General features: G+C 43.2%; 1 protein-coding gene across 1 annotated transcript in view; it reads left to right on the top strand.

Annotated features, from left to right (window-relative positions):
- The window catches only part of LIN7B (lin-7 homolog B, crumbs cell polarity complex component), a 32377-nt gene that overhangs the window by 13338 nt on the left and 2506 nt on the right, over positions 1-16533 (top strand). Inside the window, exons 3-5 of the mRNA XM_044278153.1 lie at positions 4585-4656; positions 8552-8761; positions 9246-9409. Coding sequence (XP_044134088.1) covers positions 4585-4656; positions 8552-8761; positions 9246-9409 — 446 coding nt within the window. The remainder of the gene's footprint in view (positions 1-4584; positions 4657-8551; positions 8762-9245; positions 9410-16533) is intronic.

Below are 16533 nucleotides of genomic sequence, written 5' to 3'. Positions count from 1 at the left end.
CCTGTGTACGCTCTTATGTTCCCGGCCACCAGAGAGGCCAGGGCTTTTTTCTGTAGTATTCAAGCACGGCCACTGCTGATGGATTGCAGGGTGGTCGTAACCATGGAAATGAGAAGTGTATAATGTAATGGAAATATGTATCAAGCCAGCAAAGGAAGCAATATAGATAATAACAATATATTAGGATGTGCCTTGTATTACCTTTTTCTACATGATAAATGCCATTTGCTGAAGTGACACAACCCTTTAAATTGCAGATTACAGGCTAGTTCTAGTTCAAATGAGATTCTATTATTTTTGTGCTGTTTTATGTAAATCATATGTAAAGACCTGTAAATAGTATAAATGTGGCGCACAGGATCCCACACTGACCAAACAGAGGTGCACTCAGTGAAGTGGACTCACCCTCAAAGTGGACTCACACTCAAAATGAACTGAGAAATGTAATAAAAGAACTGGGCACTCTCAAGGTATTGGAACCATACAGAAATGTATTTCTCTATAAGACAATTGGTAAAACAACAGAAAGGAGGGATTGGGGTTGGAAAGACCTGTCTAAAGCCCACACTCCGGAAAGATATAAGTGAGGGACATGAACATGTGGACTCACTGTGGGTAGAGATACATGGCGGCAAAAACAATAATAAATTACTAATAGGCCCCTTTCACGCGGGCGAGAATTCTGCGCGGGTGCAATGCGTGAGGTGAACGCATAGCACCCGCACTGAATCCAGACGCATTCACTTCAATGGGGTTGTGCAGATGAGTGGCGATTTTTACGCATCTCTTTTGTGTTTTGTTAAAATCGCAGAATGTTCTATATTCTGCGTTTTTCACGCAACGCAGGCCCCATAGAAATGAAAGGGGCTGCATGAAAATCGCATAGCATCCGCAAGCAAGTGCTAAGAGATGATGTTAGTAAATTGACTAGTCAATTTACTGTATTATTTTCCATTATAACATGGTTATAAAGGAAAATAATAGCATTCTTAATACAGAATGCTTAGTAAAATGTTGCTTGAGGGGTTAAAAAATAAAAACTATTAACTCACCTCATCCACGTGATCGCACAGATGGCATCATCTTCTTTCTTCTTCTTTGAGGACCTGCAAAAAGACCTTTGATGACATAATCGCACTCACCACGTGGTGAACGTGGTGACGTCAGCGCAGGTCCTGCTGAATGAAGATAGAAGGATCCTCTATGTTCATTCAGCAGGATCTGCGCTGACATCACCATGCTCACCACATGGTGAGCTGGATTACGTCATCAAAGGTCCTTTTGCAGGTCCTCAAAGAAGAAGAAAGAAGACGATGGATATATCTGTCCCCTGATGATTTGGCCATTGAAACGCGTCGGGACAAGCCTTTGGAATCACATGCATGTACCCTTGCTGTGTGTTTTCCCTGACGACACTGGGCAGTCATCGCCGAATTAAAAAGGGACACCCAGGGACATGCAGAGAGGGTTGAAATGAGAGTTAGATATAGGGAATTATAGGGGAAGAGACCCAGTATCTGTCTCCCTCTCAATTTATATCCCTATTTTTCTAACTCGCCCTCGGAGCATTACTGTATAACTGCACACTTGCTTATACTTTCACCATTCGGTTTATGTGTGGTTACTGATGCATGCATGTTTTAACTTGTTTATATGCTATGGGTCTACTATATTAGGAGTGACTATTAAAAGTATAGTTTTAAGGTTACCCTTTATTTCAAGTTATATATCTCATAAAGGAAACCGGTTCTTGGCAATAACCAAAGAAAATTACCTTTCCCAACTGGTTCAGGACCCGACTAGAGGGACGGCCATACTGGACTTAGTATTAACCAATAGACCTGACAGAACAACAGATGTGCAGGTTGGGGGACACCTGGGAAATAGTGACCATAAAGTAATAACCTTCCAATTATTATTCAAAAGAGTGTTTCTTCAGGGAGAAACAAAAATAGCAAACTTCAAAAAAGCTAAATTTAGCCAACTAAGAGGCCTAAGATAGGCCTAACTATCTGGGACAAAGTCCTCAAAAATAAAAATACAGCCACAAAATGGGATATTTTTAAAAGCATACTAAAATCTAATTGTGAGAGGTACATACCTTATGGGAATAAAAGGTTAAGGAACAAGAAAAAAACAATGTGGATAAATAGAACTGTAAAGAAAGCAATAAATGACAAAAATAAAGCATTTAAATCAATAAAACAGGAGGGTAGCGAGGAAGCACTAAACGATAAGGAAAAAAATAGAATTTGTAAAAAAACAAATAAAAGCAGCCAAACTAGAGATTAATTGCCAAAGAGAGCAAAACTAACCCTAAAATGTTTTTCAATTATATAAATGGTAAAAACTATAAATCTGAGGGTGTCTGCCCTCTACAGAGTAATGAGGGAGGAGTTGCAGAGAGAGATGAGGAGAAAGCAAAGCTATTAAATGTTTTTTTTCTCCACTGTATTCCCTGAAGAAAATAAACTGTCAAATGAAATGCAGAATGTAAAAGTTAATTCCCCATTAAAAGTGCCCTGTCTGACCCAGGAAGAAGTACAGCGGCGTCTTAAAACGATTAAAATAGACAAATCGCCAGGACCCAGATGGCATACACCCCCATATCCTAAGAGAATTAAGTAATGTCATAGCCAGACCTTTATTTCTGATATTTAGGACTCTATACTGACAGGGAGTGTTCCACAGGATTGGCACACTACAAATGTAGTGCCAATATTCAAAAAGGGTCCAAAAACAGAGCCCAGAAACTATAGGCCGGTAAGTTTAACATCTGTCATGGGTAAACTGTTTGAAGGTTTTCTAAGAGATGTTATCTTGGAGTACCTCAATGAAAATAAGCAAATACCACCATATCAGCATGGCCTTTTGAGGGATCGGTCATGTCAAACTAATTTAATCAGTTTCTATCAGGAGGTAAGTTCTAGACTTGACACCGGCGAATCAATGGATGTTGTACAGGGAGTGCAGAATTATTAGGCAAGTTGTATTTTTGAGGATTAATTTTATTATTGAACAACAACCATGTTCTCAATGAACCCAAAAAACTCATTAATATCAAAGCTGAATATTTTTGGAAGTAGTTTTTAGTTTGTTTTTAGTTTTAGCTATTTTAGCGGGATATCTGTGTGTGCAGGTGACTATTACTGCGCATAATTATTAGGCAACTTAACAAAAAACCAAATATATACCCATTTCAATTATTTAGTTTTACCAGTGAAACCAATATAACATCTCAACATTCACAAATATACATTTCTGACATTCAAAAACAAAACAAAAACAAATCAGTGACCAATATAGCCACCTTTCTTTGCAAGGACACTCAAAAGTCTGCCATCCATGGATTCTGTCAGTGTTTTGATCTGTTCACCATCAACATTGCGTGCAGCAGCAACCACAGCCTCCCAGACACTGTTCAGAGAGGTGCACTGTTTTCCCTCCTTGTAAATCTCACATTTGATGATGGACCACAGGTTCTCAATGGGGTTCAGATCAGATGAACAAGGAGGCCATGTCATTAGATTTTCTTCTTTTATACCCTTTCTTGCCAGCCACGCTGTGGAGTACTTGGACGCGTGTGATGGAGCATTGTCCTGCATGAAAATCATGTTTTTCTTGAAGGATGCAGACTTCTTCCTGTACCACTGCTTGAAGAAGGTGTCTTCCAGAAACTGGCAGTAGGACTGGGAGGCAGCTGCTGCCAAGGCCAATAAGATAATGGGTTGCATCAAAAGGGGCATAGATGCCCGTGATGAGAACATAGTCCTACCACTTTACAAATCGCTAGTCAGACAACACATGGACTACTGTGTACAGTTCTGGGCTCCTGTGAACAAGGCAGACATAGCAGAGCTGGAGAGGGTACAGAGGAGGGCAACTAAAGTAAGAAACTGGAATGGGGCAACTACAGTACCCTGAAAGATTATCAGCATTAGGGTTATTCACTTTAGAAAAAAGATGACTGAGGGGAGATCTAATTACTATGTATAAATATATCAGGGGTCAGTACAGCGATCTCTCCCATCACCTACAGTATTTATCCCCAGGACTGTAACTGTGACAAGGGGACATCCTCTGCATCTGGAGGAAAGAAGGTTTGTACACAAACATAGAAAAGGATTCTTTACGGTAAGAGCAGTGAGACTATGGAACTCTCTGCCTGAGGAGGTGGTGATAGTGAGTTTACTAAAAGAGTTCAAGAGGGGCCTGGATGTATTTCTGGAGTGTAATAATATTACAGGCTATAGCTACTAGAGACGGGTTGTTGATCCAGGGAGTTATTCTGATTGCCTGATTGGAGTCGGGAAGGAATTTTCTTCCCCTTAAGTGGGGAAAATTGGCTTCTACCTCACTTTTTTTTGCCTTCCTCTGGATCAACTTGCAGGATAACAGGCCGAACTGGATGGACAAATGTCTTTTTTCGGCCTCATGTACTATGTTACTATGTATTTGCTGTACGGTATGTTGACATTTACATCATTATGTGTGCATATGATACGTACAATTCAATAGTTGCAGATGCATTTTGACTTTCTAGAATGTATAACTTGTTCTTCTTTCTGTATTCACTCCATGCAGGTGTATGAGCAGTTATATGATACCCTAGATATCACAGGTAATGCTGAAATACGGGCACATGCCACTGCCAAGGTAAGTTGTGATGTGCCATTTAGTATTATGCCATCTCATATTTCTAATCTTCTCTTTTCTGGCAACAATTATGAAAGTTGCCCTACACGCATTTGTTAACAATGTGTTACTGACTCCTTACATTTTGTACAGGGAAAACCTGTCATTAATTAATGAAATTCTGCGGCACAAGTGAGTCCTCTCAGTGGTTACCAGCTGTCTCTATATCAGTAGGTATACTAAGACAGCTGCCATTTGCATCCATATATTAAAAGGGTTGTCAGATGAAAAATATTCTACAGTTTTCATACCACCTGGATCTCAATTCTTTGGAATTGCATGTAATAAAAAATTCTGTATAGCCACTGAGTTATTCAATAACATGTATCTGCATAGAGCCACCTGTTTTTTTCTTATTTGTTTGTCCTGCTCAATGTGAAGGCCGCACATGCTCAGAAGGCCGCTACTGCCTCCTGAGCTGTGATAGGGAGAGCAATATTAACCCCTGAACCACCAATAACCCTTGCCATAATATCATTATCCCTGTAACCCCTGCAATATTGTATTAACCCCTTCAGTGCTCCCCTGCAGTGCCATTCCCACTGCTACCAATTTACCCCAGATTCCTGGCCTGCATTAACCCATGCAGTGCCACCATTACCCTTGATTGTGTTTAACCCCTTGTTTTTTAGATAGTGTGTTATTTAGATAGTTTGTGGGGTGGACTTGTAGTTGGAAGTGTGTTGTGTTAGTGTAGTTTAGGTGTATTGTAGCGTTGTTACTGTATAGTGGTGTATGTCTATACGTATATATATTTATAACCATTGATATAAATATATATAGATATAGTGGAATTTATAGACTGTAGACGTGTATTTGTTAAAAAAAATTGTTTTATTGTTTAAAATACAGTTTATGGTCATTTGTAGTCGCTGCCGTAACATTGCGTGTAGTTCAGGAAAGGCATAGCAACAAGGAAGTTAGTTAGTATTTAAAGTATAAATAGGCGGAGGTATTAATAGACGACTCATGCCTATTTATGAATATTAATATTAACAAAATATTAATAATTAATATTTCCCCTTTACACTTAATAAATGTGCCCCTAAGTTCAGATGATGTGAAACTTGCCAAAAAGCTCCATTGCTGTCTCCTCTGTCCAACGGACATTTTCCCATAATCTTTGTGTCCAATAATCTTTGTGTCAATATGTATTTGGGAAAATTCCAGTCTGAAGTATTTGCTTTCAACAGTGGTTTTCTCCTTGGTTGTCCACTTTGGCTAAAACAGTGATGGCTGGTGCAATCTGACACTGATGTACCTTGACCTCTAATCTCTTTAGAAGTTATTCTGAGCTCTTTGGTTACCATTTGTATTATCGTCTCTTCAATTTGTCATCAATTTTACTCTTGTGGCCACTTCCAGGGAGGTTAGCTACGGTCCCATAGACCTTAGACTTCTGAATTATATGTTCAACTGTAGTAACAGGAACATCAAGCTGTCTTATTTACTTTACCTTTAACATGTGTGTCTATAATTTTCTTTCTAATCTCCTGAGACAACTCTCTCCTTAGCTTTCTTTGGTCCATGTTCAGTGTGGTACCCACCATGATACCAAACAGCACAGTGACTAATTTTCACTAATTTTCACTAATTTTCATTAGACGGACTGACTGATTACAAGTTTGAAAGACACTTGTGATGCTAAATACAGGACACCTTAGTTTAACATGTTCCTATGGTCAAATCTTTTCTAGGGGTGCCATTATTTTTGTCCAGACCAGTTTCATTAGTTAGTTTTTCAATTCAAAACCAATGTCTGTTTTTTATTAGTTGATTTTCAGTAAATTTGTATTTATTATTCCATTTGTCAGTTATTTCAGTGACCATTGTCAGTTTTTCTTTCTTGAATGGAAGGGTACCAACAATTTTGTACACGTGTGTATATGGATGGAAGATAATCCTGCAATCCAGGCTAGGATCCAACAAGATTAGGGGCCTCAGCCCTGAGGCTCCAAAATTACATTGAAGATAGCATAGCTATAGAATAACTTTTAAAATGATAGGCTTAGATACAGTATGCTGTCTTACTGCCTCAAACTGCATAGTTTGCTGACCCTCTTAGTGCACCACATAGCAATAAGGCACCACACACTATAATGGGTTCTTAATACCCCCATAGTAGTAGTACCCCTATTTGTGTCCCAAACAGCAACAGTGCCACCCACACAATAATAGTGCACAACACTGTAAAAATGGCCCCCTATAGTAGTAGTCCAAGAAGTCATATTGCCCTCAAACAGTAACGGTGTACCCTTAGTTATTCCACAGTAACAATAACCCACTCAGTTGTAATGCCAGCTTAGTACCCTCCACAATATAATTGCACATTTTTAGTTTCCTCACTCTGTACTGGTCACTCCTGAGTGCCCCCTATTCAGTAATGGTGCCTCACTCAGTATTGGTGGCCCCTTTGTACCCTTCCAATCTCTAACGTTGCCCCTTACAGCACCCAATCAGTAATTGTGCCACTTAGTGCTGACAGTTAATTATGGTGCCCCCTTGGTGCCCTACACTGAGTAATGTCCACTGAGTGCTCTCCTCTCAGTAATGGTGCACCTCTAGTGTCCCACACCAAGTAATGGTGCCTCCTCTGTGTCAGCCTGTTATGGTGCCCCCTTTACCCACCCTACACACAGGAATGGTGCCAGAACTAAATGATACAAAATTAATACCTCCCAACAAAAATACCTGCTCATTGTCTGTCTTCAGGTCTGCAGCCTGTGGGATGCCAGCATGGGATCCCTGTGCCAGCTGCCATGTTTTCATGATTTAATAATGCTGGCCTATGAGGGAGACCCATTGCAGAAACAGGACAGCAGAGCTGAGAAATGCCAGCATCTTGCTCAGCCATGGTATAAATGGTATTTGTTTAGATACCCCTGTTTCAGCTTCTGACGGTAGTATTCAAAATTGTAAGTAAAAGTTGAGCTTTTATGCAAAGTTTGCATCAAGGCCTAGCAGTTTCAAGTTACTCATGATAGCAAGGGCAGCATAAAATGCCATTTGCGACTTAAAAGGTCGCAATGGCATTGGAAAAGACACAGAGGGGGAATGATGAATTTCCCAAATAGTATTTAGCAGAACACAGAATTTTCTGTGTAGTGTACTGCATGTAAACCATGTTTGTCTGCAAGAGTATCAAGTGATTGCTGTAGCAGCCATAGCCGATGCTGATGAGGTCCCCTCAAGTACGGAACATCATTCCTTTTTGTGGTAGCTTTCTGAGAATTTTATGTTGGTTTTCCTCAACCCAAAGATCTAATATTTACATACTTGCCAACTCTCCTTGAATGTCTAGGAGGTTCCTAGAAAAAGATGAAACCTCCTAGAAGAGTTGGCAAATCTCCCAGGTGCTGAGGAATCTCAGATCATCAGACTCAGCCGCGGCGGCCAAGTACACAGGAAGGGGAGGTGTCACTGCACCTTAAGGGGTGTGATCTAGAAGAAAGTGGATGTGGCTTAGATAAAGGGGGTATAGCTAGTCCCCCATAAAACGTACACCAGTGCGCACCAGCACAGAATTTGTCAAATATGGATATATACACGACACCAATATTCATCTCTTGGTTCCTGTTCCAGTATAAAATAAGGAATATTCACTTTACCGTTCTCCCACAAATCCTGTCCCATGCTTACCTGGTCCCTACCAGTCTCCACTTCCTGCTCCAGTGTTGTCATTCAGGAAATGACTGGTTAGCCAATCAATGGCTGAGGCATGTTTTTAATACACCGAGTGATTGGTTGAGCAAGAATTTACTGTGTGTCAAGAGGAACCAGGATGAGGAGAACCACAGGGAAACGGTCACCACCGGAAAAAGAAAGCTAAGCAAATATCTTTTTCTTTCCCATTTAGGCGACTGTTGCTGCATTTGCTGCCAGTGAAGGTCATGCTCACCCAAGAGTTGTGGAACTTCCAAAAACAGATGAAGGCCTAGGATTTAATATCATGGGAGGCAAAGAACAAAACTCCCCTATTTACATTTCACGTATTATTCCTGGTGGTGTGGCAGATCGCCATGGAGGACTGAAACGTGGGGATCAGCTTCTATCTGTCAATGGAGTGGTAAGGGTCCCCCTGTATTTACTAGCTTACCTTGTATGGTTATTAGCACCCTTTATCATTTGATGATAATCTTCTGTATAAGGCCTCATGTACATGACCATGTTTTGCATCTATGTCTGCTCTGTGTCTTTTGCGAATTGCACATGGACCCATTCATTTCTATGGGTCTTAAAAAATAAAATAAAAATGTACCACACATGGATGCAGCAAATTAGAGAAAATGTACTAGAGGAGGCCAGGTGCAGAAGAATTGTAGGTGGTGAACGTCCATGGGTATCTGTGTCTTATTCTCCCCCTATATCCAACACCTGGCTGCAGAGCTCAAGCAGAGACCATGCCTGCTACACCAGTAGTTATGCTCTTGTAGCATCTCTATGTAAATGTGCTTCCATGTTGGCATGGCCTAACACTCTTTATCATAACTGTAGAGATGCCACATTATCGGGATACAATTATAAGATCGTTGATGTTTGTTGCTCTGCAGAGTGTGGAGGGAGAGCAGCATGAGAAGGCGGTGGAGCTTCTGAAGGCAGCACAGGGAACAGTCAAGCTGGTTGTACGCTATACACCAAAAGTGCTGGAGGAAATGGAGGCCAGGTTCGAAAAAATGAGGACGGCTCGACGTCGGCAGCAGCACAATAGCTACACGTAAGAGAAGTGCATTTACCTTCTATTTATTAGCTGCAGGAGGCAGCAGGTCACCTATCACTGGCTGAAAGTCCTGTATTTGGGATTAAATATTTTTCATTGTATAATGAAAAGTCTATTTTTAGGATCCCTGCTTCCTGACATTGAATAGAAACGCAAAAGCATCAGAAGTTTCTTTAATAACCTAGACTCCAGACTAATAGCACTTAACTATGTCCATACAGTCTAATAAATCCCAATTTAAAATCCAGATTTATCATTGGTTTACAGTTTACACCGCTTTAATGGTTCCATATTGGTGCTATAATTTGCAACTTTTCACACTGTTTGCCACTTTGCAAAAATGGTGAGAAAAATGTGCAAGGCGTAGCAGGGCCAGTCGCAGCCCAACAGATTTACTATAATCTACTTGTAATGGCCATTTACTGTAAATGGGTTGACACAGCAGGCAATTATTGGGAACGGTGTTTCTTCTCGATAATTGCCTGCTCATTACAGAAAGTGCGAACTGTATTTACCTGCAGCATTCATCTCCTTTGTATGGGAAACAGGGATTGCCTCTCAGTCTTTGGTCCCCATAGAGAATCATTGTTTCGGTCTGCTGCATAGAAACAATGATTTAGGTGACTATATCAGCAATGCTTTCAGCCAAAGAATAACCATTTGCGTGATCATCGGGTGATTGGCGGCACCTCTACACAGGGCAGTTATAAGGAATGAATGTTCTTAGGAGTGCTCCTACCCAATAACTGGCCTGATTTAGGTTAAAGCTCATAGTTGGTGTAGATTCTGGTACATGAACTGCCAGAAGATGCACCACATTATTTTACATCTTACTTCAACAGACTTTAGACTAAGGGGGTCATTTATTAATTTGAAATATGCCTAAAATTAGGCATATTTCAGGTGCATCATTTTCTACGGTTTTAAGCGTAGAAAAAGGTCTAAATGTTAAGACAGCTAGGAAGCTGTCTTACATTTACAACTGGTGGAGGATCCGCCGGAGTTATGAAGAGGCCGACGCTTCGTCATAACTCCAGTGGATCCACCACCAGTTTACGGGACTATTAAAACCTGGCGTCTAAAACGCCGGTCTTAATAAATGTACCCCTAAGGCTACTTTCACACTAGCGTTTTTGCTGGATCTGGCAGGGTTCAGCAAAAACGCTTCCGTTACTGATAATACAACCGCCTGCATCCGTTATGAACGGATCCGGTTGTATTAGCTTTAACATAGCCAAGACGGATCCGGCATGAACGCCATTGAAAGTCAATGGGGGACGGATCCGTTTTCTATTGCGGCAGATTGTGGCAGAGAAAACGGATCCGTCCCCGTTGACTTACATTGGGGGTCATGCTCTGCATCGCAGGACGGAAAGCAAACTACAACATGTTGCGGTTTGCTCTCCGGTATGGGAACGCAACTCAACGGAACTGAATGTATTTTGGAGCATTCCGTTCTGTTCAGTTCAGTTTTGTCCCCATTGACAATAAATGGAGACAAAACGGAAGCGTTTTTTTTTCCGATACTGACACCCTATGACAGATCTCAATACTGGAAAACGAAAACGCTAGTGTGAAAGTAGCCTAAGTCTGGTGTATGAAATGCTTGTCTACGCATATTTGCCACAAGTATAATATAACGTTGCATACCCTTTGTGCAGTGGACGATATATCTACATAAGACATTACATTTGTTTTGAAGACTGCTGATTATGTTTCTACTCGTAGCCTAAAAAAATCTGCTCATGACTACTTAAATTGTACGCATACACATTGCCCCAGTACATGGCAATGTGCAGGCATAATTGACTCACTGAAATACCGTATATCCTATATGCCACAATATATGAGTAATGCAGGCGATGAGATGTAGACAGGCACCCCTTAGCCACTTTCTGCTTGTTCAGTGTCTGCACAGAACTTGATCTAGTGATTTGCAGTCTTGGAAGTGTCATCTTTAGAATAAATGTATTTATCCATGTAGGAAAAGGTGACTGTTTCCAATAACGACTGAAAGAAGACTGAATACAGCTCCGGAGTAATATACAGGCTTAGGACTAGTACATGAAATGCAATGCATTTATTCCGTTTTATGTAGATTAGAACTGTATATGGATTGCACTATTTCATGCACCTTTTATTGCATCTGAATTCCCATGTCTGCAGTTATTAAACCAATTCAATTGTATTGTTACCTCCCTCATGGCTCATTTCCCTTTCTGTTTTGTATACATCTAAATTGTAGCTGTTCATTTAATAGTCCACGTATAATACAATGTATTTCTGTCATCCACCTCGTGGAGAAATGACTGCGGCGTCCTGTAAAACCACTTCACTTCCACGCCATTTACCTTTCCTTCCGCACAGTTTATATTCCTGCTCATGAACACATTTAGAATCCTCCGGGTAATTATAAAAAATACGTGATCCAAGTAAATGATGCAGGTGAAGGGCATCATGAACAGTTCTGTATTCTGTGTTATAGTAGTCATGGAGGTCTAACTGTAAAGAATCCTTTCCTGAATTGATGTCTGGATCGTCTTTCCTCCACATGAAATGAATGTCCCCTAGTCTTTTGTAATTAAATCATGTGCCAGTTCTTTGCATTCACCATATACATATTTGTGCATGCAAATGAGATCACCTCTAAGGAGTCTTTTTTCCAAACTGAACAAGACCAATTTTTAAGCTTCTTGTGGTAAGAGAGACATACCATCTGAACCCTTTCTAGCTCTCCTATATCCTTTATAGCAGGCATCCTCAAACTGCGGCCCTCCAGCTGTTGCAAAACTACAACTCCCAGCATGGCCGAACAGCCTACAGCTATCAGTCTACAGCAGGGCATTGTGGGAGTTGTAGTTTTACAACAGCTGGAGGGCCGCAGTTTGAGGATGCCTGCCTTATAGTATAAGGAGCCCAAAACTGAATTCCATATTCAAGATGTGACCTTATCAGCGATTTTAAAGGGGTAATATTACATTAGGATCACAGGTTTTTATCGTTTTCTAAAATCTTATTTGCTTTTGCAGCTGCTACCTGACATTGAGTACTGCTACTTAGCTGTTTTTTGCCAAATTACCCATGTCCTTTTCCATGTTCTGTTGTCCCTAGTTCTATTACATTTAATGTGTATGCAGACATACTACTAAAGTGGCCTAGGTGCATTACTTTATATTTATCAACATTAAAGGGGTTGTCCGGGTTCAGAGCTGTATGAGTCTGCTGTGGTAGTGAACACTGCACACTTCACTTTTTTGGGCAGTTACAGGGCCAAAACTGACCAAATAACTCAAGTGTGAACTCAGCCTTACAGGTCGATGTTAGCGTCAGGTATAAAGAACCGTGCAGAGATCCTACTATAGCATGAAAGAGCGCACTTCTTTTACACTGTCGTCAGCTGATTCCACATAGATGTCTACAGAACCTGTTCTATTAAACGCTTATACAAGTAGAGCCCCCAGACAGAGTGGAGAGGGTATCAGCAGTAAGTTTGTGTTGACGTCACTGATTATTTTGCCCTTCCTCTGATCCTTCAGAACAATGACCCCCAAAAAACGGATCCTGTCTGTTGAGCATTCGCTTTCACTCGGTCAGCATTTGGTCAGTAATCCATCAGTATTGCTCATGCCCCAAAAAAAAAACAGGCGTGGATCCAAAACAGATGACATGTAAATGGAATATTTGCATGTCTTCTGTGTTTTGTACCCACTCCTACTTTTGGCTACCAAATCATAAGCAAATTCTAATACAGGCCTTACAGCTGCTACACAGACAGGATCCATTGTGTGTCTCATTTTTCCTTCCTTCTGACAGATCAGAAGAAGGGTCAAATAAATAATTATGTCAATGGTATTGCAGACATGGCAGTGGAACGGTGAGCGCTGAGGGCCCCCCTGGTCAGACCTGCGAGAGGATGGACGATGGCGCAGATAGGCAGCGGACAACTAACTACATAAGATGTCTCTATAGTAGTTCAGTTTGTCCTCCCTCTCAGCGGGTAAAAAAAGCCCCCCATTTTGGACTGGTAGCGAGGGTCTAACATGGTGTAGAGCCAGTAGTCATCCCTCTGCCGAATGGTGACAATTCAGCTGTCACTACACAAGCAAGTGAACATGCATCGGGCCATTTCCGCAAGTGACTCGGAGGGACTCCCTGCCTCCATCTCCACTGCACAATGCCACTGTGTGTCTGGGTCATCTGCCTCGACTTCCTCATCTCACTCTTGCTCCTCCGGCTGCGCCTGTTCCTCCTCTCCTGTCACCTGTGTAGAAAAAACACTCAATGTCCTCCTCCTCCTCCAGTTCAGCCCCCACAGGGCTCATGTGGCCATGAGATGTAGGTGCTACGTCTCCAGTCCCCTGACCAGCTCGATTTTTCAGCATTTATTCCAGGATATGAATCAGTGGAATGACGTTGTTGATCCCATAGTCCTGGCGACTGACAAATAAAGTGGCCTCCTCAAAGGGCACCTGCAAACGGCAGATTTCACGCATGAGCAGAAATCGTTTATGGCCCTTCTCTGTTCGTACAATCCGTCCAACATATGGAGGGTGGAATTCCAACGGGTGAGAAAGTCGCATATCAGCCTATGTTGGGGTGTGCTTGGCAGTGTACAAGAGGCTGAAGTGCATGCAGTTTCCCGGCCATTTTTAGGATGTCTTGCAGATGGGTAGAAGACTTCAGGAAATGCTTGACAACCAGATTGAACACGTGCGCCATGCAGGGTGCATGGCTCAGCCCTCCTTGATGTAACGCCAACACCATGTTCTTCCTGTTGTCAGTCACCATGGTTCCGATTTTGAGTTGTCATGGAGAAAGCCAGGATTCGATTTCTTGATGAAGGACGCGGAGCAGTTTCTCATCCTGTGTGACTTTGTTCGCCCAGGCAAACTAGGTGCAGAACAGCGTGACACCGCCGTGCCCTGCACATGTGGTATTATCGCGGGGCACTGTGAATTGTCCCTGCAATGGAGGCTGAGGACAAGGTGGAGGATGAGGAGGCAGAGGTGGACATTGTCACAGGACCAACCGCAGGAGAACATGGAGGCGGAAGCGGGTCACCTAGCCAAGTTGCTAATTTGGCTGGGCAGGAACCACATTTACCCAGTGGGCCGTAAAGGACATATATTGTCCTTGACCATAGTTACAGCTCCGCACGTCGGCGCTGCCGTGCACTTTGGCAGACACCGACAGGCTCAAGGACTGGCCCACCTTCTGTTCTGCATACAGTATGTGTGCAGGGCTGGTACTGCCTTTTTGGCAAAGAAATGATGGCTTGGGACTCTCCACCTCGGTTCGGCACAAGCCATCAGTTCTCTGAAAGGTGCAGAGCCACCGCTTGGAAAGGGAGGGACTGCAGTACCAGCAACTTGGCCAGGAGCACGTTCAGCTTCTGCGCCGTTGGATGAGTGCATGCATACTGTTGTCTTTTGGCAATCGCTTCGGTGATCGATTGCTGACGGAATGGGTGATGCAGCGGTTGCTGCGGCAGGCCGGACCACCACACTAGAGCCACAGTTCTCCCAGGCCACGTTATGGTGTCGCTGCATATGTTGATGCAGGGCCGTGGTGCCAACATTGGCACCATGGCCACGCTTCACCTTCTGCCCACAGATTCAACAAATAGCCATGATTACCTCCCCCGGCGGCTTAACAAAAAACTGCCACACGGCAGAGTAGCTGATTTTACCCCCAACACTTTGCACTGACTGATTGCTACCGCCACTATCTCTGTGAACCCCTGCACCACTACTTTCCAGGCCGGTAGGCTCCTGCAAAGTGGGTGGTGTACCCCAGGCACGTTTGGCTCCTGACCTCCCACTGGTGCCACCCTGCTGAATCCCGGCCACGCTAGTGACTTGCTGGCTCCACCGCTGCCTCACGCACCAGCTGCCACCCTCTTCTCCCGATGATGATGAAGCCCCTTCGTCACCCGGCTCCCAATTTCAATCGGCTACATAATCATCGAGTACTGTCTGCACGTCACAGATGTCCTCCTCAACGGTCTCTGAGCCAGGAGCCTGACCGCTCGCAACACCAGCTCCCACACCACTCTCTTCATCACTACTTGCCCGCCTACCGGAGGAAGCAGCGGATGTCTCCTCCAGATCTTGGCTAGGCCATAGCTGCTGCTGACTGTCCTCTAGTAGCTCATCCTCGCAGTATAGTGGAGCTGAGCCCACAGAATATAATACTTGTTTGGCTGAGGGAACAGAAAAGAGGCAGGTTGAGGACAGGTGAGGGCACAGGGCCTGCTCCTGGGCCATGCCAACTAAGGGTTGTGTCTAACAAACCCACCGATTCTTGGCTGGCGGTGTCTGATGTCATTTGGGACGAAGTGGATGACCAAGACAACCATTCAAAAACCGCTGGGTTGCTGGTCAAGACACGACCGTTAGATGACACCAGGAGCTCAGGCCTCTGGAAGTGACCCCTGCTGCCACGCCCCCTTATTCTGCTGCATCCTGTGCCTGCGCCAGAAACATATAGGCCTCTGCTCCTCCCCTATGCAGGGTCTGTCACTTCTCTGTCTGACTGTCACCGCCAGATCCCTGAGAAGTTCTGACAGACGTTTTTCAGTACCTCCTGCATGATCTTCTTTTGTTTTGCTTTTGCTTTGACATCTCTCCTCCCTCTCCCAGCTGTCATCTATTAGCAGTGATTGCCTCCCTATATATCTCCTCCCATACTGCCTCACTTTGCGGTTTATACTTCTTCCTGGATTGTGTTCTCAGCTTGAAGTTGCTACAGCTGGTTCTTCAGTTAAACGGCTTCTGTCACCCCACTAAGCGCATATTTTTTTTTGTATACTTATAATCCCTATCCTGCCATATTGCCATACATTATGTCATTAATAATTTTCGTTCAGTAGATGTAGCCAAAAACTTACTTTTATGATATGCTAATTACCTTTCTACCAGCAAGTAGGGCGTCTACTTGCTGGTAGCAGCCGCAGAAAACCGCCCCCTCCGATGATTGACAGGGCCAGCCGCGATCTCCTCCTCCAGCCGACCCTGTCAGCATTTCAAAAATTGCACGCCTGTGTTGATTTGGCGCAGGCGCTCTGAGAGAAGGAGGCTCGCCTCCTCAGCACTCCTTCAGTGCGCCTGCGCCGATGACGT

This window comes from Bufo gargarizans, chromosome 2, assembly GCF_014858855.1.
Source record: "Bufo gargarizans isolate SCDJY-AF-19 chromosome 2, ASM1485885v1, whole genome shotgun sequence".
In the NCBI taxonomy this organism is placed as follows: Eukaryota; Metazoa; Chordata; class Amphibia; order Anura; family Bufonidae; genus Bufo; species Bufo gargarizans.
The sequence above is the reverse complement of the archived record's forward strand: the minus strand, read 5'-3'. Positions and strand labels throughout refer to the sequence as shown.